The sequence below is a fragment of the Apiospora kogelbergensis genome (assembly GCF_038363985.1).
Source record: "Apiospora kogelbergensis strain CBS 113332 chromosome Unknown utg000003l_segment0_segment0, whole genome shotgun sequence".
NCBI lineage: Eukaryota > Fungi > Ascomycota > Sordariomycetes > Amphisphaeriales > Apiosporaceae > Apiospora > Apiospora kogelbergensis.
Genome location: NW_027117420.1, coordinates 3,255,490 through 3,278,946, shown reverse-complemented (window position 1 = coordinate 3,278,946; position 23,457 = coordinate 3,255,490). Strand labels below are relative to the sequence as shown.

Here is a 23,457-nt window from a genome sequence, read left to right as displayed (position 1 = left end):
GCTCCAAAGATTTACGCGAACCTGGTCGCGGGGGTTCTACTTCGCGCTTGGCTTTCATGATGGATACTGAAGCGGCCCTGTGTCGGATGCTCCAGTACATCTTTCTAGCCTGTACTGGGTGAATGGTCCGATGTGGTTTCAGGCAAGACTGATGGTGCGTGTGGTGCACTTCCGCGACAATATTCCCGTGCTATATTTGGAAGACTGAACGTCAAGGTCTCGTTTTCAGAGTCTTCGAGAGCTATCCAGGCGATTCAGTCCCCGGTAGCCCCTTTGCTGGTTGCTTCTTCCTGTGAGGCGACCTTCTTTGCCATCATTTATCACATCGCTCGCGTTCAAGTTTCATATCCATAATGAGACTCAACTCAGGGCAGTATTCGAAGATGGACTTTCTCTGGGCATGATCCTCCCACACCGCAGGTGCGAGCGAATTGCCTCCATCTCTGACATGGAAACCCATAGGTTTGGGGATGTAGGTATCTTCAACGGCCAACTGACCGTCGGTTCCAGATGCAACTCGTGTATCGCGTAGGACCGAAACCCTGTACCCAAACCACTCATCTTCTGGCTGAGTGTCGTTTGCTCGTTCCTGGAATTTAAGGACTCGTTGAATAGTAGACACCTTCCTCAGCGAGAGGCCGCCGTTACCAGAAAACGTGTCGCCTACCGATCTGATTCACGTTCAGTCAGCGGAGCCCATATGTGAACTATGATGTATAGATTACCTTGGCGCCCCAGCCCAGTCCCACGACAACCAGTCATTCAAGCTTTGGTCGGAGTTGGCGCAGAGAATGCTGTCGTACTCATACTTCAAGAGCCATTCCACGCCGGGAAGGAACTCGTTATAGAAACGCTTGTCGGTCAGGAGCCGATGGATTTTCTCTTTGCTATCGATTTCCCAAGGTTCAGGGAGCACCATAAGATCCAATTTGCCGATGGCCTGCTGATGCTTGGTGGCAAAGCTGCGGCCAACACTTATGGCGGATTTATTAGAGCCGATGAACAGGAATCGCCAGTCCGGAGGGACCACAGTTATCATGTGCAATATCTGGGGCACGAGGTGAGGCAGTGGGCGCGGCTCAATCAAGAGAGCCAGTTTGGAGGTGTTGTAGTTCCGGCGCAAGTCGTCATCACTTTGGTTGGGGTGCCAGTCGATCTTGACTGATGGAATCTTTCGCCGTGCCTCATCTAGCCTCGACTTGAAATGAGCCTCTACCTTCGGTTTGTAGTGGGGAATGAGCCCGGCGATGTACCAACTTGGAGTTGGGAAGTTAGCGGATAGGAACGTGAAGGCAGAGGAGCCACGAACTTACGTTATCGCCAATGAAACCACGAAGAGGATTCTAGTTTTGCTTAGAGACAATAGGGAAGCCAGCGAGCTGCGTGATGAGGCTGCCATGGCGGCGACTGATAGACGCCAGGAGGTGCGCAATGAAGGGTCGTAGACGCGCCGGTCTGTCGAGGGGAAAATGGCAGCGAGGGTCAGAAAACCCGAGCAAAAGGTGGGCAAGTGTGAAATGGAAAAGGGAGTGAGTAACGAGGTTTGCGTATGGCAAGTCGTAAACTGTCTCACGGCTACGTTGTACAGATTTGGAGCCCGGCGCCGGATATGTGTCTTTTGGCTGACAGCATTATCGTTGCATTGAAGCCGGCTGGCAGGTTGTCTGATTGCTGGCGCCAACAAACAATGACCGAGACAAAAGGCAATTGAATCCAGGCTGATGATAATCGGAAGAGGCGAAATGACAAAGGTCAGGGAGTCAGGGAGTCAGGCAATGGGATGGATTTCGGCTCTCGCTCTTGTCAGCCGGATCGCCTAGGTGGTTGTACAGACGCTAGGAAAGTAGGCAATGCTTGGTTTGGAGGACCAGGGCAGGCAAGGGAACATGTGTGTTGTATGTGAGGTATGTAGATATGTATGTAGATGTGTAGTTGACTTAATATCAAAGGGAGTGAGGTACCTCGTACGTTTGCTTCCAATGGATCGAGGGGCTTTCTAGGGACTTTTTTTCAATGGTATGCGAATGCAAGATTGCGTGGGCCATGCAGGCAGCAAAATAAGCATTCCACCCCTTGAGCCTTGAGAACAACCCCCGTTCGAATGATAGATACATTGGCAATGTACTACTTGCTTACCAGACGAAGAAGAAGAAGAAAAAAACTCCACATGTATTTGTCTTATTCTATATTGCCCCCTGGTGGCTGCAGTATTTAGCGATCAGCTTTCCTTTCAGCTGCTGTTTGATACGGGGGTTGGAAACATCGACACGGGCATTCGTGTATCTCCTACATTAACCATCAGCTTATTCAATGCGAGTCGGAATCAGTCAGCCTGTACGACGACCACGAGGGCTGTGGCGTGACTGATGAATAACAAAGGTAGGTGCATGTCAGCCTGCGCCCCCATGGGATGGGATTACAATAATTCGCGTCATCGTGCGAGATGGCCACGAGAGGCCATAATATACGAGGAGCTATCAGGCTAAGGCTGAGCGGGCCATCGTGGATCGTATCGTATCGTGTTTAGAGCTTCCCGTCTACTTGGGAAGTAGGGAGAATCAGATACGAGTCGGCTAGCGATCCGAAGAGAAGAAATGCATTTCTAGGTTGTTCAGCCAGCCTTGAGGCGTTCGGCCAGTCATAGCGCCCCGCTAATCAGGTCGATCTCTGGGGGAGGGGGAAGGGGGAGGGAACGGGACGACTGACAGGTGCAGGGGTTTGATTCGCATTGGGACGACAAAGCCTACAACCACGAAAACAGATGGACGAATCGTCGTCAACCTCTTGGGGGCTTGGGGAGTACGACACTGGCAGCCAGCACCAGCCTGCCTGTGAATGGGAAAAATGTAAGCAGCCAAGCCAGCCCCGTCTGCCTTCCGGGGGCAGTTCTGTCAAATCAAGAGAAAGTACTATACGGCTGCCTATTCTTAGCATGCCGGGGTTGTGGGTTGGCATTGGGTTGATCGTCCCTCCGAGCCCTCTTCAAGTTGTATTATCCAGTTGCCAGTCCTGCCTGCTGCCCCTGCCTACCTTCAAAGAATCGATTCTTGAAACCTATTCCGCGGCCCCAAACAAAGAAAGCCAGCCTGCCAATCTCGAGGGGTCACAGCATTCTTGACCTGGATTAGTCCATGACAGCACCCGAATTCGCGTCACCTTTGTCACACCCACCAACCACTCTGACCACGGCATCCCGGTCCAGGTAAAAATGCACAAATACAACCACGTCGGTCTACACACTGCGCACGTCTTCCCAAACCAGTCCTAGACCAGGCTGCGGGCTGAAACATCCCACGCCCCCAAGAAGAGGCCTGTGATGCAACACCCTGGATTCCCTTGACCTATCTTCCTCCCTCCCGTCGTCTCTGCCTCTGCGTTGCCTCTTTCACCCAATCCGGTTCCCGGGAAACAACCCATTAGTTTGTATGCTTATTTATCTTGATGTATGCTTTCTGGATCTTATGTCCTGATTATTCATTATGTCTCCCCAGCAGGAAGGATCGAGTATGGACGGGCTATGGAATAAATCCAAGACGGCGGCCTACTCATTATGGTCCCATACGACCCGACGCATGCGCATCGCCGGCGCACTGTTTGCCTTCTTGTAAGTGGCTGTCTTGACATATTTGTTCGCTTGGTTCCCGGACTCAAAAATTCCACATTATAAAAAAAGAATTTTTTTAAAAAAAAAAAGAACCAGATGAAGAGAAAGAATAGACACTAACATTTGCAACAGCATCATCGCTTTCTACCTCTCCATACCTACCATCCGGACGGTACAGGTAACCGTACCCAAAGTATCCCTAGACTATGCCGAGCCGGTGCGCTCACCCTACAACGAGAGCAAAGTCGCACTGCTCATTGAGAACCGCGAGAACCCCATTCTGGCGCCGCTGATGTTGCACTTCATGTCAGTCGTCCCGCCGGACTGGCGTTTTCGCTTCATGGGCTCTCAGGAGTCGGTACGGCATATCAACCAGTCCATGGCCATCCGCGAGCAGGTCAATGCTGGCAAGCTGGACCTGACCTACATCCCGTCTAACATGAGCACCGCGGGCCAGGAGATGATCAGCCGCTTCCTGACCAACCTGTGGCTATATGAAACCGTGCTGCAACCCGCCGAATGGCTGCTCGTCTTCCAGACAGACAGTATCCTCTGCTCCAACAGCCGCCAGAACCTTAACGACTACCTCGACTTCGACTGGGTCGGCGCGCCCTGGAACCCCGAGGGAAAATTCGGCGGCAACGGGGGCCTGTCGCTGCGCCGTGTCAGCTCCATCATCGAGATTCTGCGCGACCAGGTCCGCGTTGACGGATCGCAGCCCGAAGATGTATGGCTGGCAGAACGACTTGGCCACCGACCGGGTGCCAAAATGGCGAATGGAACCATATCGCTGACCTTCAGCGGCGAGATGCACAGCGGAAACAAGGAGAAGATAGACAAGGCGTTGGCGGCAAAGCCCAACGGCACTTTGGAGGCCATCGAACACGGCGAGTACGTCAGCGGGCTCGATGACTGGCGCGAGGGCCACTACGAACCCATGGGCTATCATACAGGCGGAACGGGCGTCATGCTGCACAGCGGGATTTGGGGCACGCCCGAGCTACGGAAGCACATCTGGGACTACTGTCCCGAGGTCAAGATGACGCTTTTCATGGATGCGGCGAAATACGTCCCCGGAAACTGCAAGGCCAACTGGAAACGAGACGAGCAGGGCGCCATGTTGGAGCCGTTAGGGTCTGTGGGAGGGGACGATATCGGATATGGCACCGAAATCATTGACGGTATCGAGTACCCGATGCTGCCTCCCATGGTCCCTTGGTGAGAGACCCGTCATATTCGACAATGATATCCCTGGAGCGTTGCATTTTAAGGAAGTTGTAGAAGGAGACGATCCGGATCCAATAACAACTAAAACATTAGGGCCTCGGTCAGAAGTAGCATAGTAGCAGGCGTTCAAGGTGGCTGGTACGCTGGTCAAGGGTTGATTTCCTACGATTAGATGGCGTTCCGATGAATCAAGACTCATGATATTCTTCGACATTACAGTGATTAGCACGGGTAAATAGTATGTTCCTGTCAAGAACCCGGCGGGACGGACTTCCCCCGCATTCTTCGGCCCTTTTGCCGAAGCAACTGTCGTCTCCAAGATGGTGCAGGACTGCAGGGCACTAAAACGATCCGTTATTTATTCTTCTCTTCTGCCTCCTGAATTTCTTTGGCACCTTAGCAAGTATACACCGAGATACAGACTCGGAACCCTTCCCCTCATCATTCTCGGTCCACATGCAATGGCATCCGATCAGCGCCCCGGCCCTCGCTTACACAACGACGTGTATCCGTTCATATACCCGTCTAAATTCCGGGGGTCCCTACAAGGCAAAGTCGCCCTAGTTACTGGTATGTCTTGTCACTACCTGCTCAGGGGTGGGCGCTGTTGTCGGGTGTGAAGTAACATGTCGCTGATGGTTGCATGTGGCCCATCGATACAGGATCAGCTGGCGCTATTGGTAAGGCGGTAGCAGAATGTTTCGCCACGGCCGGCGTGAAGCTGGTCTTGGTCTACAACCGGACCCAGCCAGCGGCCAAGGAGCACTTTGCGGGGTTGGGCGCTGCCGACGTGCTGGCGGTTCAGTGTAATGTCGCGGAACTGCCGAGTTGCCAGGACCTTGTGCGCCAGGTATGTTGTGCGCTGCTTGTTCTCCGTGGGGAGAGGAGCGACGACGAGAAGTGTTCACTTTACTGATGGTGTCATTCCCCTGACTCTTCAGGTTACTGAGGCGTTCGGCACGGTCGATATATTGGTTAATAACGCGGGGGCGAACGGATTGGAACCTGTACGTGACCGGCTGACTGACTAACTGCTCTCCCCTTTTATTCTGGCTGCCCGATGTCTTATAATCGCATATGGAATATGTAGATGCACATGCAGCCTCCCGAATCCTTCATCTACGACCTGGCCGTCAACCTACACGGGCCATACTACCTGATGCGGCTGCTCATGCCAGCCATGCGCACGCAGCGGTCCGGTTGCGTTCTCAACATCACGTCGCGGGCCGGCGTGCTGTCCGGCGTGCCGTTCAGCACCAGCTATCACGCCAGCAAGGCCGCCCTCATTAACCTCACGGGATGCGTCCAAAGCGAGGCTGACGTCGACGGGCTCGACGATGTTCATCTGTACGCGCTGCACCCGGGCGGCGTGAGATCAGAGATGACTCTGAACAGTGCGTTATCTTCTTCCTCCCTCTTTCCTTCTTGGTGGGGCCCGACAACAATGGGCGAGTCATCCCTGTGTGGCATTCTGATACGCCTTCGCCATAATCTCCTTCTGTTTTCTCCCAAAGGCATGGGCTCATATGCGCCACTGGCGGATGGATGAAAACAGAATACAAGAATGCCCTTGAGACGCTGCCAGACCATCCAGATCGTGCCGCGAAGCTGGTCCAGCGTGTCGACAATTACAACGACTCGCCGTACCTAAACGGCATGGTGTGCGTAGCGCTCGCGACGGGGCTTGCTCGACACGTGCTGCGAGGGAGGTACTTCGACGTGGGACAGGACCTCGAGGACGTGTTGGCGTTGGCGGGAGACGCGATCAAGGCGGACCCGGAGCTGTATACACTACATACGCGGTACCTGGGGAGCGTGCCCGATGGGGGCGCGGTGCTGGACGAGCCATTTAACTTCCCAGGGTTCTAGGGCGGGAGAAAGGCAGGCACGCGCCGAGTGGCCTTGCTTGGTTGAAGTGGTTTACTGCCTGCTCTAGCCTATTGGGAAAGGGGCTGTCAAGATGTGGTGTTATGAGGATTTCCCGTTTGTATAAGTGATACAGCTCGTGCCGTTCGATTTGGAAGTGTAAGTAAGATGTGCATTGGCAGCATCTTATTTGGGTTGTCACCTCCCCTGGCAGAGCGTGGATACAAGCCACATCAGTCCAAATAACTGCGGCAAGTAATCTAGTAGTTGAAATTACATATCTGATAGGAAACCACATGACTCCGGCGGTAGTTCAGATGGAGCTTTGGTGTATCAAGACCGTTGCTGATCGGAGCCGGTGAAACCCGGGTATTGACCCCTCACAACTCACCGCTGTCGCCGGGCTAGTTCGGCGCTGCTGGATGGATCTCTATAGCGTAGAGGGCACCTTCCTCTTAAGGGTCTCTCTGGGGTATTATCAGCCCCGTTGTCGCCCGCTTTGGCATTAGATCAACTGTAGGTGAATACAAGCTCATCTCCACACACTGTTGAGGGGCATGGCGATCCTCATGGTCTGCCTTCAAATGACCATGTACTCCTATAGATGACGATTCGTTATCTTAACGAGTCCCGGGGCTTTTGCGGGGAGAGGGAGGGGGGATGGATGGGGGCATGATAGCTCCCAAGATGGAGTTTGAGCTGAGTGAGAGTTATTATATATTGCGGCCGGCTTCTACGGTGATATGCTTCAGACCCTGGCAGCTTGTCGGTCCTCCTCTTACCTCTCGTATTCTGACCAAAATGCTGCTTGAACGCGTCACCTGGGTCTCGAGCAGCCTCCTCGGCCTTGTTCTTCTGGCTTTCGGTAGTTTCGGCGTAAGCTCCGCCGCCGAGCTCAAGAGCCTCCATGCCCAAAATCTGTTAGTCGAGTCCATGGACTTCATGGACAAGATCTACGACCGGGACGCCGGCTATCTGTACTATTTCTACTACCCGCTGGCGGCGGGGCAGCACGAGACCAGGTCCTCGATGTGGTACGCCACGGGGCTTTTGCAGCGCAACAGGGGCGACGACGTCGACCAGGCCGTTAGGATCATCAAGAATATCATCGGCGACCAGGAGAAGAACGAGACGCTGCAATGGTTTGGCGACTATACCGTATATCCGGAGCAGCCCACGGTCGGGCACGGCGACTACAAGCCAGTGGTAAGTCATTGCTTGCTCCCGTAACTCGAGCGCGGTTCTCTCGATCTTCGAAGGCTTATGTGCTCCCTCGTAGATCTATAGTTCCTGGGATCCCAATTGGCGGGGCTTCATTGGCACCAATCTTATCGTCATCTACGAGGAATTCGGAGCGCTACTCCCGGGAGACGTCAAGCAGCTGATCCTGTCCAGCCTGTACAACGCCACGGTCGGCGATAGCTACCGCGTGGGCGGCGTCGACGATGACAACCTGTACCCGTCGTACAGCAACCCGGCCATCATGCGCGCCGTGGCGTCCGGGTGGACGGGTCGCCAATGCGGCGACGCCAACATGACGGCGGCGGGCGAGACGTACGCGCGCGAGGTGTTGGACCTGTTCGACCGCAATCAGACACTGTCCGAGTTCAACAGCGGCACGTATATGGGCGTGTCCCTCTACGGGTTAACTCTCTGGGCCAAGTACATGCCCGCGTCAGGCTCGGATCCCTCGGTCATGGGCGTCCATGGCGCGCGCATGATCCGTCAGATCTGGGAAACGGCGGGAAAGATGTACAACGCCAACCTCGGAAACTTGGCGGGGCCCTGGGACCGCGCCTACGGCTACGACATGAACAAGTACGTCTCCATCTTCTCTCTATACATCTGGACGTTGGTCGGCAAGGAGAGCACGCCCGGTCTGAGTTCCGGTCAGACGTGGTCTATGGCGCACGCCGACGACTTCGAGTACGCGCCACTCATCGCTGTCCTGGCACCCTTCCACGACGCCCTTGTGCCGAAGGACACCGTCGCCCGGCTGACCGCATTCTCGTCATTGGAGGGAGACGGGCGGGACGATGAGCACACGTACATGCACACGGCTTCGGCCTTCTCGCCGCCCCACGACCTGGCCGCGCGCAACATCACGACATGGCTTTCGCCCGAGCTGACCATCGGCGCCGAGTCGTTCCGGGAGAGCATTGTCGGTGGGCCGCGCGAGGACTCGTCGCAATGGAATCCAGCCGTGGTGCAATGGGCTCATTCCTCGCGCTCTGCTACGCACCCTTCGTCCAACAGCAACAGCGAAAAGAAGAAGAAGTCCGTGGGCTATCTCACATTGTACCCAACCGAGCCCGCACTCGACGCCGAGGTGATGCCCGGTAACTTGAATCTGACATACCCGAACGGCAACGCGACCAGTAGCTTCACCTTCCTCGTCAGCGCGAACCCGCTGGGCAGTGCCAAGCGTGACTTCGCTAGCCTCGAGGAGGACCTCGATGGCGTCAAGATCGGAGTCTCGGGATCTGTACATCCGGTACCTATCATCAGCTTCTGCGGCTTGGTCGGTGGAAGCTGTAAGCCTATCCAGTAAGTCTTTGGCTTTGTTGTCCCCTCATTTCATGTGCCCATCATCCCCTTAACAACCTTCCAGAGAATGGGATGAACCCGCTGACATGACAAAAATCATAGCGGCTTCGAGTTTTGGAATTTCACTTATGTGATGCCCGCCAACAGCACCGCTGTGCCTAATATCAACCTGGCTATCAACGCCGAGTAAAGTGCTTGGCGAGGGATTCTAATGGTATTGCCTAACGGTCTGAGCAATGTATCAATGCAAATAAATACGTCCTTGAGTATCGTCGTGACTTGTGCGAGGCCGCAATTGGAAGAAAGCCGTGTGCGTCCCCATCCTCACCTTATTCGGATCAGGGGAATACAATTACTTCTCTTGAAGCTCTCCTGACTGTGTAATATTTCTCGTTGAACGTATTGTCCTCCAGCGACCAAGCCAGATCGCCAGCGCCGATGTCCTGCAGGGTCAATCCGTCCACATGGAAGTATGGCATGTTTTCCGACGCCATGAGCCAAGTCCTCGTATCTCTTATCCACTACAATGATAATTTCTTGAGGGTAGAATGGTTACTGGCGGCAGGTGATGCAACACGAAATACCCAGGTCCTCACGACGGTTTTCCGTCGGTGAATAAGGTTATCGGAACGTGCCCAAGGACGGGTCGACTTTGCGAGCCGCAGTTGTAGAGCCGATTATATCTTATATCGTTGGGAACGTGTGCGAAATCGAGTCTCGGTGCATTGTGTCGGTGAAGTGCACCACGGAGGTACGCCCATTGGAATTGAATTGGGCGACGTGGGGTATCATACCAGAAGTGGTAAAAATTCCACAATGCGAAGGCCATATTCCACGTTTGTCCATCTCCCTCCCAGAGCTTCAGACCGGAACCTCGGTTGGCAATAACTCATGTACAGTGAGCCCAGCCCCGAAAAGAGAGATTTTGTGATCGTCAACAGTGACCTTTTATCCAGTGCCAGCACCCTCTGCAGACATCATGAACCCAGGGCTCCAATACTCCCACTCCTCAGCTTGTTTATCCACCCAGAGCATACCCTCTCCCAGTAAATCCTCGATCACCGTCTGTGAGCGAGCCCTCTTCCATTGCAGATTGATCATCAGCATAGATACGCTCACATAGCCCAGAACTTGCACCGCCTCCAACACGGCGCTTTGGTCGGTACTGAGCTCCTTGGGCACTGAGCGGATATATGGCTTGTTGCCAACCTTGACAACGGAGAAACTGGAACCGAGGGGTTTGAGTGTGCCGACGGCCCTCAAGACATCATCCTCAGAGACTTCAGGGGCGCCTTCCATGCGACCGCGCATGACGCGCTCCCTAAGCTCCCTGACGCCGATCAAGCCGCCATTCTCGCCCCTGGTGGCGCCGCAGACCTCGACGACACGGACGGCGAGCTCGAAGTAGAAGTCGTTCACGCTCCTACCGAGCAACTGCGCCCACACGCTGCTGCTACCGGCGCCCGCTGAGCTGGATGACGCTAGCGGGTCGACACCGATGGCGGAGCACATGCGAGCGAACTGCGCACGGAACGACGGGTTGGACCGGATGTCCTTTGCGTGCGTCTGGGCGAACTGCTGCAGGAGAGATTTGAAGACGGAGAGCTGCGTCTCTAAGGCCTGGGCATTGGTGTTGCGTAGACTATTGCCGTGGGATGCAAACTGCGCCGAGGTCAGGCGGCTGCGGTCAAAGGCGGCAAGACCTACACCTTTGCGCGACATGTTGGTTGAGCGACCGAGTGTTACAGTTGTTCGTTAAAAAATTTCTTTCATTTGTGCCTGTGAGGGAGGCAGGCTGCAATCGGCAAACTCTCGAGAGCACAGGTAAATATAAAGTAAGCGAGATAGATTTTGATTGATGTATTGCAACAAGCTCTTCAGGGCCTGAGGGAAATCAAGGTGTCGTCAAGTCGCCCCACTGCATCTCACAGCCACTCGCGAGCTAAATTCCCATCGCATAGAGAAGGTAACTGTAGGGGAACAGGCAGGGTGAATTAATCCGCGGTGCCAATCTCACTTCACGAACGAAGCATCTCGATTTCTAAAATCGTGTGCAGTTGATGGCGGAAGTGAGGTGTCCATCTTGATGTAGGCGTACCCCACGAAAGACTGAAGGTGGAAAGTGGGTAAGCCTAGCCTTGGCACTTGGCCCCCACTTCACCCGGGAGCCTTCTTATCTAATCTTTTTTCGTCAGCCACAAATTCCAGATCACTGACCCTCACATTGTGGCACAGCAAGCCGCCAAGTCTTTCTAGCCTTAGGGCACACGAAAAAAAATCCCAGTCTTGTAACTTCGCCCGCTCTCAAGCTTAACTTGCCGAAAATCGAGACCGCTCACGCCCACGCCTATACCCGCCGCGAATCCCTTCATTTCTCGATCGACATTACACAGCACCACATCAATCCGCAATCATGTCGACCTCCCAGAGCGTTCAGTGCTTCGGCAAGAAGAAGACCGCGACCGCAGTGTTGGTACTCCCCTCCCCAGTCTGAATGCACTCGAGCTAACCCACACCCTTTCGCAGTGCGCACTGCAAGGTTAGTGATTGAAATTTCCAAAGCCCCTCCAGAGTGTCCGAATCGAATCGGCGAGGCACGAAACAGCCTACTCGAGAACGTCAAAATTATTTGCTGTTGGAATCTACGAGTGGTGGAATCGATTCGAGCGCGTCGGGAGGAACGAAAAATTGTCGTGATGGATTATACAGAAATGCTGATGAAATTGTCTGATTAGTCCGGCGCTGGCCTGATCAAGGTCAACGGCAAGCCCCTCAGCCTGGTCCAGCCTGAGGTCCTCCGTTTCAAGGTCTACGAGCCTCTCCTGATCCTCGGTCTTGACAAGTTCGCCAACGTCGATATCCGCGTTCGCGTTTCCGGTGGTGGCCAGTAAGTGCACATACTAGCTCTTTACTACTCCTCGACAACCCCCTCCGCTGCGAACTGGCGTGGCTTCATGCCTGAGGTTTCGACCTGCGGCCGTTTTGAACACCTAGGAACGAATATAGACCTAACTTTGATACAGCACTTCTCAGGTCTACGCCGTCCGCCAGGCTATCGCCAAGGCCATCGTCAGCTACTACCAGAAGTACGTTGACGAGCACAGCAAGAACGCTCTCAAGTCCGCTCTTGTCCAGTTCGACCGTACTCTCCTCGTCGCCGATAACCGCCGCATGGAGCCCAAGAAGTTCGGCGGTCCGGTGCCCGCGCCCGTTACCAGAAGTCTTACCGTTAAACGCTTATATTGGCGGTATGGCGGTTTTGGTGTTGGGGATGCTGTGTGGGGATGGTTGGCTGACCACCTGGCGAACCTGGTCTCCCCACAGGAGGGAGACCAGCTTTGCCGGTCGTTCAATGTGACGAAGGCACGCACGAATGGCATCTATTAGCTTTTTAGCAGGAATCGGCACGGATATATCGGTTCTCGTGGAGTCACAAAAGAGGATCCTTTCACGGGAGGGCACAAACTAGCCCTCCCAATCATCAATGCATTTTCACGGCAGCTATTTCTTCCTGCCTGGGTTGTAAAGGGACTAGGCGAATGAACGAAATCTTGATCACTCGATCTCTTCTCATACGTGCATGTTAAAGTTGATGGGACTGAAGAGGAACCTATGGCTGCGCCGTGTTTGGCATGACGAACATCGTGGCCTCTGCAAATCAGGTAATGCCAGTTTCCATGACAGCTGTTCAATGGTGGAACCAATGGGTATAGTCAATGCCTTTGAATGAACTGGATCCCATACCATTAATCCATTTTTACGGTGGTGACCGATTACCGAGGAGTGGCTTGCTCCCTCGAGGGTCTGTCTATCTAGCCTATCTACAATTAGAATGTGTATGGGAACAAGCAACTACCTGCTTTGCATGCTGTCCTGTTTCCCAGTAGGTGTACATGACTCATGGAATATAGGCAGCAAAACAGCATCCTCGCCTGAAGGAAAACACCCCAGGAATGGTCTTCGGCCATTGTCAAGCTACAGCTAGCTGCCTACCAACCTGCCTGCCTGCCTGCCCGAGCGAACTCGGCCAAGTTACCCTTTGGGACATCTACTCTGGATGTGGGGGACCCAACAAAGACGATACTAGTATATCTCCATCTCTTTGCCGACATCTTTATATATTCCAAAAACCCATCCGTCACGATCATCATCGACTATAAATAAGAGCGTCGAAGAAAGAGGTTTGTTCGGGAAGGCGGAGATCAAACGTGTTTGTCGTATGACAGCTGGTCCTTACTTGTCAGCACTCCCTGGGTGGCTTCAGGTGACGTATTTCCTTACCAGGCACATTAAACCTACGAGGTGCTTCTTCTGGGTTCACATTCGAAAGCACAGAGAGCGCCAAGGGTAATGGATGTATGCCTGGCTGGAAGAGGATGGATGCCGCCGCCGCTCAAGCTGAAGGAAGAACCTATACTAGAGTTCCTACATAGCTAGTCTGGCATCTAGACCTTTAGCGCTTACTTATGCGGTCCTGTACGGCGATCCCAACATCGGAATATAGAGACTAGTAATAAGAAGGAAGAGTTGAATGTATCGTTGTGAACTGGAAATTATTTGCATGTACCCGAACCACCCCAGGATTATTCTGTTTCGCATGAGCACACCATATTAAAAGTGTCAAGAAGTAATAATGCCACCCAACGCCACGCTCTCAAAAGACAGAAGAAGGGAGAGAAAAAGCCGGATTATGACTTCCAGCTTCTGGACCCCCTCACCATGCACGGCTCATCGCCTCAAGAGATACATTCGATCGGCAGTTCACATGCCACTTTATTAATCTTGTTATTGCTTTGTTTCTCATGTCCTCCTTTCTCCCGCTCTACATCGAAACAAAGTCTTTGGGCCGTCCGCTCTCATCCACATCGACCACGACGGCCGCAAAGTCCCCCCTCTCGTCTTCGTCCTCAAAGTCCGAGAGCTCGGCGTGGACGACCTCGCCGTCCTCGAGCATGACGGTGCCGCTGCGCAGGTACTCACCCCTCAGGTCCCAGTCCCAGGTCCAGAGGAAGCTCTCGAGGGACGCGAAGCTCGCGCCGACGGCCTGCTGGGCCGGCGTGCACTCGTCGCCAAGCGCCAGTAGCTGCTCGTTGAGGCGCGACTTATAGACCGTGAGAGCCTTCTGGAGCTTCTTGGCACCGCTCCCGCCGCCACCGCCGCCCGGGGCCGTATCGAGGATCGAGCCCTCGAGGTTCCGATCGTTGTAGACGAGCTGCGCGTGTACTGTCTGAATCAGGTCGCGGGCCAGCTGAGGCTCGTCGACGGCGAGGCGATACGCCCGGAAGATGACGCGCGTCGTGTAGTGCCACCACTGCTCGAGGCAGGCGTAGTTGCCCAGATGCATGCCTGTGAGGAAGGCGAACTGGAGCTCGCCGACCAAGTCGTTAAGTGCGCTGACCGAACCACCACTCTCATTCTCTCCAGCACCTTCGGACGGCAGTTTTCGGAGCTCGGAAAGAACCCAGCTTGTCGGGTCAAGGGCCTGCTGTGTGCGTTCGGCGCCCTCGGCTCTGGTGTCAAAGAGGAGGTCGTCCATGCCAAAGGTGAACGTAAGCTGAGAGGTCGAGTTCGCGTAGAGCCGTGCTTCCTCCACTGTGCTTGTCCCTCCAGCGACGCGATCGGACGTGTTCACCGGCCATGATGTCTCCTTGGTGCCGGCGCTGGCGGTTAGTCGGTTAAGAAGCCTTGGCGTTATGGCAAACGTCAATTGGTACCAGATCGTGGTACTGTCCAGTACAAAAGCGGGCGGCGCGTCCGAGTCAGCGGTTTGGCTCAATAATGATGATGGCGGCTGCTGTGGCACGGCCGGGTCGGCGCTGCCTTTGAACTGGTAAGGCATGAGGTTTCCAAGTCCCTCCTCGAGCCGTTCCCTCTGGAAGCGCTCCTCAGCATGGCTGGCGGGGCCGCTTAACACCTCGTTGAATTTGTCCCACTGCTTCACATAGACTCGGCCGGGGCTCTGGAGATCTGTTGCCGGGGTGAAGATCCAGTAGGCGCTTCGTGAAGAGGTAGTCTCTGATGGTGCGATCCAGATCAGATGTGCACCAGCAGGAATATCCCGGAAGCCCAAGAAATGCTCAGTTGCGGCAAACGAGATGGTATCGCAACCCACAGTGAACCCTGTGGGCAGGTCGTCGAGAATGAGCACGTCGCCACTCCGCAGAAGTTCCAGCACCGAACCGGAGATCTGTGGAGGCTCCGGCGTGCGCTCCGGAACCGCAAAAGGTGTCGTCATGTCTCTATCAGGCGCCACGCCGTTCTCCACCTCCTCAACGTCCTTGGGGTCGTTGAGGTGCAGCGTGCCCAGCGGGAAGACACCAGTGACTGGGACGGAATCGACGGATTTCAAGGATCCAGGGCTGGGGCGCTGCTTGTCCGATCGGAGATGCGATGTGGAAGCAGACACGTCAATATAGGATGGAGGGTCTCGTTGTATGCTCTCGCTCTCGGCACACGAGGGAGCGGGCGGCTCAGAAATCGTCTCGGCCGCCATCGTATGTGTCGAAGGAACCTGTGGGGCCATGATCGGGCTCGTCTTCCCCACTAATGGCTAGTGCCTGCGTGTTCTAGTATTTGCAGCGATAGCGATGCCTGATCGAAAAGCGGAAGACTTTTGTTGGGAGGTGAAGAGCGACGGAACCAAGCGGGTGGTGTAGGTCTACACAATGCACACTTGCCAGCGGGGGTATCAGAAAGTAAAGCAACCATGGCTGTGGAGGAGTGAGATAGGTACTGTCTTACATCAAACCTGAGGGCCCGTTCCCCTGAATGTGGCGAGGCTGGTGGTTGTTGTTGGCTGCGTTGCGTCGCGAAATGAACGATACGAGAGAACAGGCTACGTCATGGCACATTTTTGCTTCTGCCGTTTCTTTTTTCGGGGCTATCGATCATCGTGAGAGTCGACGGCCTGGCCATGAATTCATTGGCTGGGCTGCTGCACGTGTGACCTGTTCGAAACGGTCGGTATACATCAAGACGGTTCGCAAGCTCGCGACGAGGAAAAGAAACAGGATGTGAAGCAATACGAGAGAGAGCTAGGATTCTTTCTGCGAGAGCGATTGCACCGGCATGAGCTCGCAGGCGAGGCGAAAGTCAAGAGGCCAGCAAGTACTAATTCCTAGCCACCAGAAAGGACTTTGACGGCGTGATGCACGCCATCAATGCAGTAATACTTGACTTTTGTCGACAGCCTTGAAGTTCCGTTCAAGAAAGCGGGCCGAAGCGTCCCTTAAAGGTCTGGGGTTTGCGCGTGGCACATGCAATGGATATAACTCAAGTATCTCCAGCCAGGAGGAGCATATAGGCAGGCCATGTGGGTGAATGGAAGCAGTCCGGATTGATCTGCAGCCAGGTAGGTAGCAATGACAAGCAAGACAGGACAGTGTCAGCGAGGTGCAGGAGAAAGGGAGGTACTTCTGGCCTCGCCTGAGGGCCTTACCAACCGTGGGCTAGCAAGGGGATGCGCACCTAGGTTAGTTGCGCAGCCTTGGTTCCCTTCTGTGCATAAACGAAAGCAGTGAAGTAGCAGCAGCAGGTAGCAACCAGGAGCCATGGTGGTTTTCGAGATCCTCTCTCCCTTCGGCTTACCGGGTTTGAGCCAGCATGGTTCGGGTGCTAGAATCAAGGTGGAAAGCTTCTAGATGTCTTCGTGAAGAAGCAACAGAGATGCATCACGAATGCACCATTCGAGCTTGTTCACGTCCCAGGTGCCAGGTTCTATTGAGCGATTCTCCGTGGCCCCGTCAGTTGTTCAGTTCACCTCGTCTTTTCTCTCCCTTTGGTTCTGCTGAAGTTTCTCACGCCACAGCCGCCCGCCCGCCTACCCGGTCTGTTGGGACGATGCGTTCAACTTGGGTCTTGGTGAGGGGTCGTTCGTTGCCGGTGGCAGTGGGTAAGTAAGGTTGCAAGGTTGTAATGTGTGGTGCGTGTGGGTTGCATTGCGGTCGCATCAACGGCCGCCTTAGCTTCGGTTATGTGTTCTACCACTATGCTTTTCTAGGTCGCCCGGATAGGAGCGAGCACTAAAATAACGACACGATGGGTTTTAAGGTATGAGGAGATCATTACATGTCTTCCCAGAAACCACCCGACTCACCCACTCCCACTAAACTCAACCCTTGTGACGATCCCGTTCGTGCCCAAGTCCCAAATGACAGCTACTAACCGTTGAACCTAGAAGGTTAGCTACAGGCCTTAGGCCCTCCCCCCTTCTCCCAACCCCTCAACCCCGCCAGCGGCATCATCGAGCGAATCGTCTCGAGTAATTCGAGAGGATACTCACTCCGTAGATACCACCAACCTTTACGCACCTGGGAGCGGAGGGGGGAATCGCAACAGGTCATCATCTGTCCCACTTCTTGGCCAAGAGCCTCCGCAGTCACGCGTCCGTCGTCGGACCAGAGGATCCAAAAGGGAGGGGAGCGGGCAACAACAGCCTGAGCAGTGTTACAACTGCATGACAGCACAGCTTACAGTTCTCCATGCATCAATACCGAGTTATTGACGTTTGCATCCGCCGTGAACGCCCCTCTTTTGCCATCAGCGCAGACTGCCTGGCTGCCCATGTTTGTTGACTCTGAATATGCCAAGGTTGACAGTTGGTCCAGTCGCTAAAGACGCAAGTCTTGCATCGGCCACGTGGTAGTTGACAGGACCCTTTCCCCAAGCCAAATAGCGCCTACGTTGGTGTGGTTACACGGCATTTGTGCCATCTGCTCTTCGTTAAGTACATACATAGTCCCCCAAGCTTCGCTAGCAGGCCTGAGGCAGGCAGTTTACAGAACACCCCAGGTAAGTCAATACACGTACGTAGCTCTCTGCGTCTTACACCTCGTGGCGTTCGTAGCACAAAGAAATCCCATGTGGTTTAGAGTGCTAGCTAGCTCGGATCTTCATAGATGCAGAACCAAACTTGGCACAAGAGACTAGACTACCATGCTGTCGGGTTGCCTCCATCACCCTGCTTTCAGTTGCCGACAAGCATTTGCCACGAAACTGTGTGCGGGCGGCTTCACCGGCGCCATCAAAATGCGAAGGAAGGGAAGCAAACGTAATTGCTCAAGAAATTTATTGCCTATCTCGTGCTGTCTGAACTGCAAAAACCAATAAAAGCGCCCTCGACGTGTGTGTATGTGTATGTGCATTTGGCCAGAGACGCCTCTTCATCAGTTTTACAAATGACCCCGCGTCGTGGCAGAATCGTCTGTCCACCACCAAAAACAAGAAGACATCTCGCGTATGTACGTGTAAAAAAGTATGTAGACAGAGAAGCCCGAGGCATTTGCTCGCCATTCAATAGCGATGCAAAAGACCTACTCGTCTCAACCTTCCGGCCTTCTTCCCAACCAGAAGACTCCACATATTGCATGAGTCCCGACCTTCGTTTGGGGGCCCCTCCAAAACCGCACAGCCCCATATCGTCAATTCCATGCCAAAGAGATCACGAAACGATGAGCCCGATTTATACAGCCTTCCTCCTTCCCGTACCGAATGCAAGATGCACAAAAAGAGAATTGATGATCGTGATGGCCATAAAGTCCAGGTGCGTGTAAGCCGGGTCGCAAACTCCTTTGGCCGTGAAAAATGTGGGGGTATCGACTGTCCTTTCCTTGACAATCTCGCTCTGCCATGTTTGGGCTGTAAAAAGAGCCCAGATGGACGATGTGAGGTTGCAAGGGTTCGGGTTATTAAGTATGGTACAACCGAGGGGAAAAGTGTAGGCTCCTTGCGGAGAATCGTCCAGTCTTGCCGTTCAGCCTTTGTCCTCCATCTCGTTTTCTGTTTTCTTATTCGAATGACTCCTATGTAGTGTCGTGTATTTCCATGCCGTTTTTCTTGGTGGGCTTGACACACCCCCGAGAAGCTCAAGAGGTTGTCAAGCCAGATTCACGCTTCAGGTTGGCCGCTATCTGCCGCTCGCCGTTAGCACCCCCGTGACAAACCGATTCCAGAATGCAACTTTACGGACGTTGACTGTACATCTGCGGGTTTGGAGGAGCATAGGGCGACGCTGGCTGTTGATAGTTGGGGTATGCGATGTTGGTCGGGCTGTACTCAGGCACGTTCGTAACGCCCGCAGAGGGAGGAGCAGGGTACTGAGGCGTATAACCAATCGGAGGAAGGTGAACCGAACGACCAGCCGAGTAGGGTTGAGGCGGTTGGGCGCCGTCTGCACCCTCGGGCCCGGCGGCACCGTTCTGCACCTGGGCTGGGTGGTTTGATTGTCTCTGGCGCTCAGCTTCCTCGGCAGCCTTGCGTTGTTGTTCCTCGTCCTTCTTGCGTTGCTTCCATTCCTTTCGGATCTCTTTGAATTCTAGATGGTTGCAAAATTATGTCAGCATGAACCATCAATCCCGACAGGCTGGTTGAAATGAAACCCTTGTTTGGCGTGTTGAGCTAGCCCTCCTAAGTTGGTGCGAGTCCGGCTCGTGCCTAAAGCAACGGGCTACGAGGACCCCTAATACAGCCAAATCTTAGGGGCACGCGCGGATCCTCGAGGTGTGCACCACACCGGCAATCGTGTCTCACAAACAACGGTATCGCTTCCCCAACGTATTTCCATGGGAAAAGAAAAGCTTACCTTCCGGCGTCCTTTTTTGTCCGTGGCTCTGCATCGTAACGTGTGCGTTCAAATGGTTCAAGGTACCGTAGGCCTTTTTCGCAACCGTTCCAACCGCACTTATACATGCGCTCGATTTCTTCATATCGCCTCCGCGGTCTTTTGTGTTGCTGTGCTCCGGGAATTGGCACAAAAGAGTAAACCTGGTGCGTACCATACTGTGTCAATTACCAACATCAGTTATTTTATGACGAGAGAAAGAGGGGAAAACAAGATCTACGCGCAACATGTGGTCCGCAGGTTCCGTGGATGACTGGGACTCGCAACCTGACGAAGCTCATCCACAAGCAAGGTCGCGGCTGGACCCCAGCCATGGCAAGCAAGGCGTCGAGTCGCGGATTCCACGCCTTGTCGTCCAGAGGAAGGAGAAACGCAACAAAAACCTACCTGAGCTGGCCTGCCGGGTGGCGCCGCAGATGTCGGGGTAAAGACTGATTGGGGCTGCCCCATATGCCCTCCGGGGTGCCCATAGTTCCCCCAGTCGGGACGCGGCTGGTTGTACATGCTACCCTGCGCATAGCCGTGCGACATGTCCCCAGGGGGGAGGCGCGCCGTATGGCGAGTATTGTTGGTGGGGGTACGTAGGGCTGGGTGCCGTTATGTTGGGATCTATGGGTAATTCGTTGTCAGATTTGACTTGTTGGGACTGATGGCTGCGTCCATCTGGCAAAGGCATGGACGGACTTGTTGGTGTTTGCGCCATACCTCCGCTGCTGCCGCTATGGTTGCTTGCGGGGTGGTATGCACGCTGTATGTGTTCGGGGAACGAACTTGACCGCGCTGACTGCGGGAAGACACCACCACCGTACTCTGACGACGTCGGCGTGGCAGACGTCGAGTAGTTGGCTGAACGTGCTTCCTGCCCGCTCGGGTATGCTGCAGCAGATGCGTGATCTGCAGAGGAGACTTCAGACTGAGTGTCGCCGAAGTTGCTTGGATAGGGCGAAGGCAAACCTGTCTGCGAGTATTCGGGACCCCGTTCCATAGAGCTGTTGTTCGACGAAAGAGGGAGCGTATTGGAAGGCGCTTCTGGGCTCACGCTTCCAACGGCGGACGTACGTGGTAGCGGTGCGTGAGGCTCGACGAACGCGTGCTGAGATCGTGCGTGGTTCGCGAACATACTACAACAGCAGAAGAGCGATCGAACAGTGGGATGGCCGGAGAGCTCTAGTCCTCGAGCCTGGTCCTACTTGAGTGATAACGGTGCCTCGGATGGTGTGATATGGTGTCAGGCTACTGTTCTGACAAGTGATGAAGAAAGGCAGAAAGTAGTACCGAAGAAGCAAGACGCGGCTGCGCTGGTGTATATGTTCAAGTGTTGGCTACCAGTGACGGAAGGATAGCGTGCCTTTCCGGTCTTTTCCTGAGCTTCAGGGCCTGGAAGGACGAAATAGTCCTTAAGCTTGTGAGATCCACAGCTACAAGCCTGGACAAAGCACCAGTTCGGGGTGATTTTGGGTCGTCAGACACCAGTGATAGGGAAGGGAGTGTGGATGACAGTCCAGAGGCGAGTGGCTCCAGATCAGAGGTTGGTGGTGGCAAGGATCACGGAGCTTATTTGGATCGCGGCTGCCAACTTAACCTCTGAATGATGTGCAAGTAATCTCCTTAGTAGCACAGCCTGACGAACTCCACGAAAGTGTGAAGTAGTAAGAGGCAACAGCAGGGCGTAGCTCGAAACTAGCGTTGATCTTTGGGGGGTCCCCTCGTCCTCGCTATTTCAGGGAGAATGGATGAGGATGAGTGCGTACTTTGGAGCGTGTTTCCCAGAGTCGACCAGGTGGGCTTAGGGGGGAGGCTTGCAGCTAAAATAGTGCAGATAGAGAAGGGCCTGGCTGGCTTGCCAGGATGATTTGGATGAGTGATGGCGAGCTTGACCTCAATGGTTTAGTCCCAAGTCTAGCGCAGTCGAAGGCCAGCAAGTACCTCGACCAAGAGCTAGCAAGTGTCGGATACCGGGTGATCAGCAAATGGTTTGGCTGGCTTGAGATCTGGGGCCCTCCTAGTGGTAGAATCGTTCGTCTTGGAGGAGATCCCTGACTGTTGCACACGCAGACTACCTGACTCTGAACTGCACACGCGCGCGCACACAGGATCCACGACTAGTTGTTGACGTGCACTAGTATGATGTCGGCTACCAGTTCCTTTTCACTTTCGGCAGCGGGCACCAGACTGAGCGTGGTTCAAGCGCGTCGACGAGTTGCCAGTGTAGGGATGATGGTGAGGTGCGATGATGGGCTGGAGGAGGTACAGACTACACGCCAGTGATGCTTAGCCCCCAAACAATCTACACCCAAGATAGATAAATTCGATCTTAGGGTGCTTCGACTAGTATGAGGCCGTCCTTGCGCGATGCGCTATAGATTGTACGCACGCATTAAAGAGCAGCAGTAGTAGGACCAGCAGGGTTGGTACAAAGCGAGTGTATCTTTGTACCTGGTCGTAGTAGCGGTTATATTGGGCGCAGATGTAGAACTTTGCCGATGGTTTTGTTCTCCTTCGATACGAAGAATTGCGAGTGGGAAAACAAAAGCTTGTGAAAGTTTGGGTGAGGAGATAGATGGGGTGTGTGCAAGATGAAAATCAGAAGCACACACACGAGAGATTCGATTGTGTGTGATTGAAGATGGGGGGCGGGAATGGTGAGGCCCGAAAAGTCAAGGAAATAGAAAGGCGGGAAAATGGCCGCCTCGGTGGAAAGAATTTGATCTGATCAATTTGATGATGAACGGGAAGTCGAGAGCAGGGCAGGGGACGAACAAGAATCCAAGCGCCTCTTCTTCTTTTTTTGTTCCCTCTCTTCTCTTTTGCTGGACTTTCTGCTTTTGCTCTTACCTGCTCTCCCTCTCGCTCTCCCTCTCTCGTTCCGGCTGGTCAGTTCGGGTCAGGTCAGGTCAGGTCGAAATTTCAATTTCACCTGAAGAGAGAGGCGGTATGGCAATGGCAGGCAATAATAATTCTTTGTATTATTCTGAAGGAACTGGGCCAGGGAATTGGCAGGTGATGAGTATTGATGTATGTATGCATGTAGTAATTCCAAGGAAGTACCTTTCGAATCATTCCCTTTTCCCACTCTCGTCGGTCCATCTGGCCCGTATCGGACGCGCTCGCTTTCGCCATCAGCGAGAACTGCCGCCCTGGCTGGTTGTTGTGTCTGTACTTGCATTATTAATGTGTCTGACTCTATATATACGTGCCCTCTGCCGCGTTTTATGACAGGAGCTTGCTTGCATGTGTGCTCGATTGGCCATTCTTTTGATTTTGATTTTGATTTTGATTTTTTGCTTGTTCTCTTGCTTTCTCGAAGTCGGCTTGAACCGAGCCCTTCAAAAGAAGCAGTTGCAGCTTGCGAGAGGTATCTTTTCCGAGCCATCTGTAGAGAGGATGACAGTACCTGCCTCTTCAGGCTAGTCCGACTGAGTGAATGCAAGCTGTGGTTCCTCCTGGTAGGGGTAGTGGAGATTCTGGGTCCCAGACAGGGAAGAAAAGAAACAAGAAGGGGGAGGAGAAGAGAATTACAACATTACTGTACGTACATACAGTAGTAGCGTAGCAAGTACCTACCGCCTACCGTCAATCCCCCCCCCAATACTAC

At 53.9% G+C, this 23,457-nt stretch overlaps 9 protein-coding genes across 9 annotated transcripts; 4 read left to right on the top strand and 5 right to left on the bottom strand.

Annotated features, from left to right (window-relative positions):
- Positions 1-313: 313 nt before the first annotated feature.
- PG998_005814 (uncharacterized protein) lies at positions 314-1,399 on the bottom strand (the record flags this gene model as incomplete). The annotated part of the gene is made up of 3 exons (XM_066872632.1): positions 314-671; positions 726-1,256; positions 1,314-1,399. 3 exons carry the CDS (start codon positions 1,397-1,399, stop codon positions 314-316), a joined length of 975 nt encoding a protein of 324 aa, XP_066732729.1.
- A 2,080-nt stretch (positions 1,400-3,479) lies between these two features.
- PG998_005813 (uncharacterized protein) lies at positions 3,480-4,826 on the top strand (the record flags this gene model as incomplete). Its single annotated transcript, XM_066872631.1, has 2 exons — positions 3,480-3,604; positions 3,737-4,826. The coding sequence occupies 2 exons, from the start codon at positions 3,480-3,482 to the stop codon at positions 4,824-4,826; spliced, it is 1,215 nt and encodes a 404-aa protein (XP_066732728.1).
- A 648-nt stretch (positions 4,827-5,474) lies between these two features.
- Positions 5,475-6,700, top strand: PG998_005812 (uncharacterized protein; the record flags this gene model as incomplete). The annotated part of the gene is made up of 4 exons (XM_066872630.1): positions 5,475-5,681; positions 5,773-5,838; positions 5,934-6,229; positions 6,346-6,700. 4 exons carry the CDS (start codon positions 5,475-5,477, stop codon positions 6,698-6,700), a joined length of 924 nt encoding a protein of 307 aa, XP_066732727.1.
- A 798-nt stretch (positions 6,701-7,498) lies between these two features.
- Positions 7,499-9,434, top strand: PG998_005811 (uncharacterized protein; the record flags this gene model as incomplete). The annotated part of the gene is made up of 3 exons (XM_066872629.1): positions 7,499-7,903; positions 7,977-9,244; positions 9,347-9,434. 3 exons carry the CDS (start codon positions 7,499-7,501, stop codon positions 9,432-9,434), a joined length of 1,761 nt encoding a protein of 586 aa, XP_066732726.1.
- A 758-nt stretch (positions 9,435-10,192) lies between these two features.
- On the bottom strand, positions 10,193-10,966 carry PG998_005810 (EAP30/Vps36 family protein; the record flags this gene model as incomplete). The annotated part of the gene is made up of 1 exon (XM_066872628.1): positions 10,193-10,966. The coding sequence occupies one exon, from the start codon at positions 10,964-10,966 to the stop codon at positions 10,193-10,195; it is 774 nt and encodes a 257-aa protein (XP_066732725.1).
- Positions 10,967-11,657: 691 nt separating this feature from the next.
- Positions 11,658-12,631, top strand: PG998_005809 (40S ribosomal uS9 domain-containing protein; the record flags this gene model as incomplete). The annotated part of the gene is made up of 4 exons (XM_066872627.1): positions 11,658-11,713; positions 11,771-11,783; positions 11,980-12,131; positions 12,268-12,631. 4 exons carry the CDS (start codon positions 11,658-11,660, stop codon positions 12,629-12,631), a joined length of 585 nt encoding a protein of 194 aa, XP_066732724.1.
- A 1,435-nt stretch (positions 12,632-14,066) lies between these two features.
- Positions 14,067-15,767, bottom strand: PG998_005808 (AAR2 protein; the record flags this gene model as incomplete). The annotated part of the gene is made up of 1 exon (XM_066872626.1): positions 14,067-15,767. One exon carries the CDS (start codon positions 15,765-15,767, stop codon positions 14,067-14,069), a length of 1,701 nt encoding a protein of 566 aa, XP_066732723.1.
- A 3,436-nt stretch (positions 15,768-19,203) lies between these two features.
- Positions 19,204-20,332, bottom strand: PG998_005807 (Transcriptional regulator; the record flags this gene model as incomplete). Its single annotated transcript, XM_066872625.1, has 3 exons — positions 19,204-19,556; positions 19,824-20,020; positions 20,250-20,332. 3 exons carry the CDS (start codon positions 20,330-20,332, stop codon positions 19,204-19,206), a joined length of 633 nt encoding a protein of 210 aa, XP_066732722.1.
- Positions 20,333-20,367: 35 nt separating this feature from the next.
- On the bottom strand, positions 20,368-20,982 carry PG998_005806 (uncharacterized protein; the record flags this gene model as incomplete). The annotated part of the gene is made up of 3 exons (XM_066872624.1): positions 20,368-20,471; positions 20,547-20,756; positions 20,817-20,982. 3 exons carry the CDS (start codon positions 20,980-20,982, stop codon positions 20,368-20,370), a joined length of 480 nt encoding a protein of 159 aa, XP_066732721.1.
- Between the last annotated feature and the right edge of the window lie 2,475 nt (positions 20,983-23,457).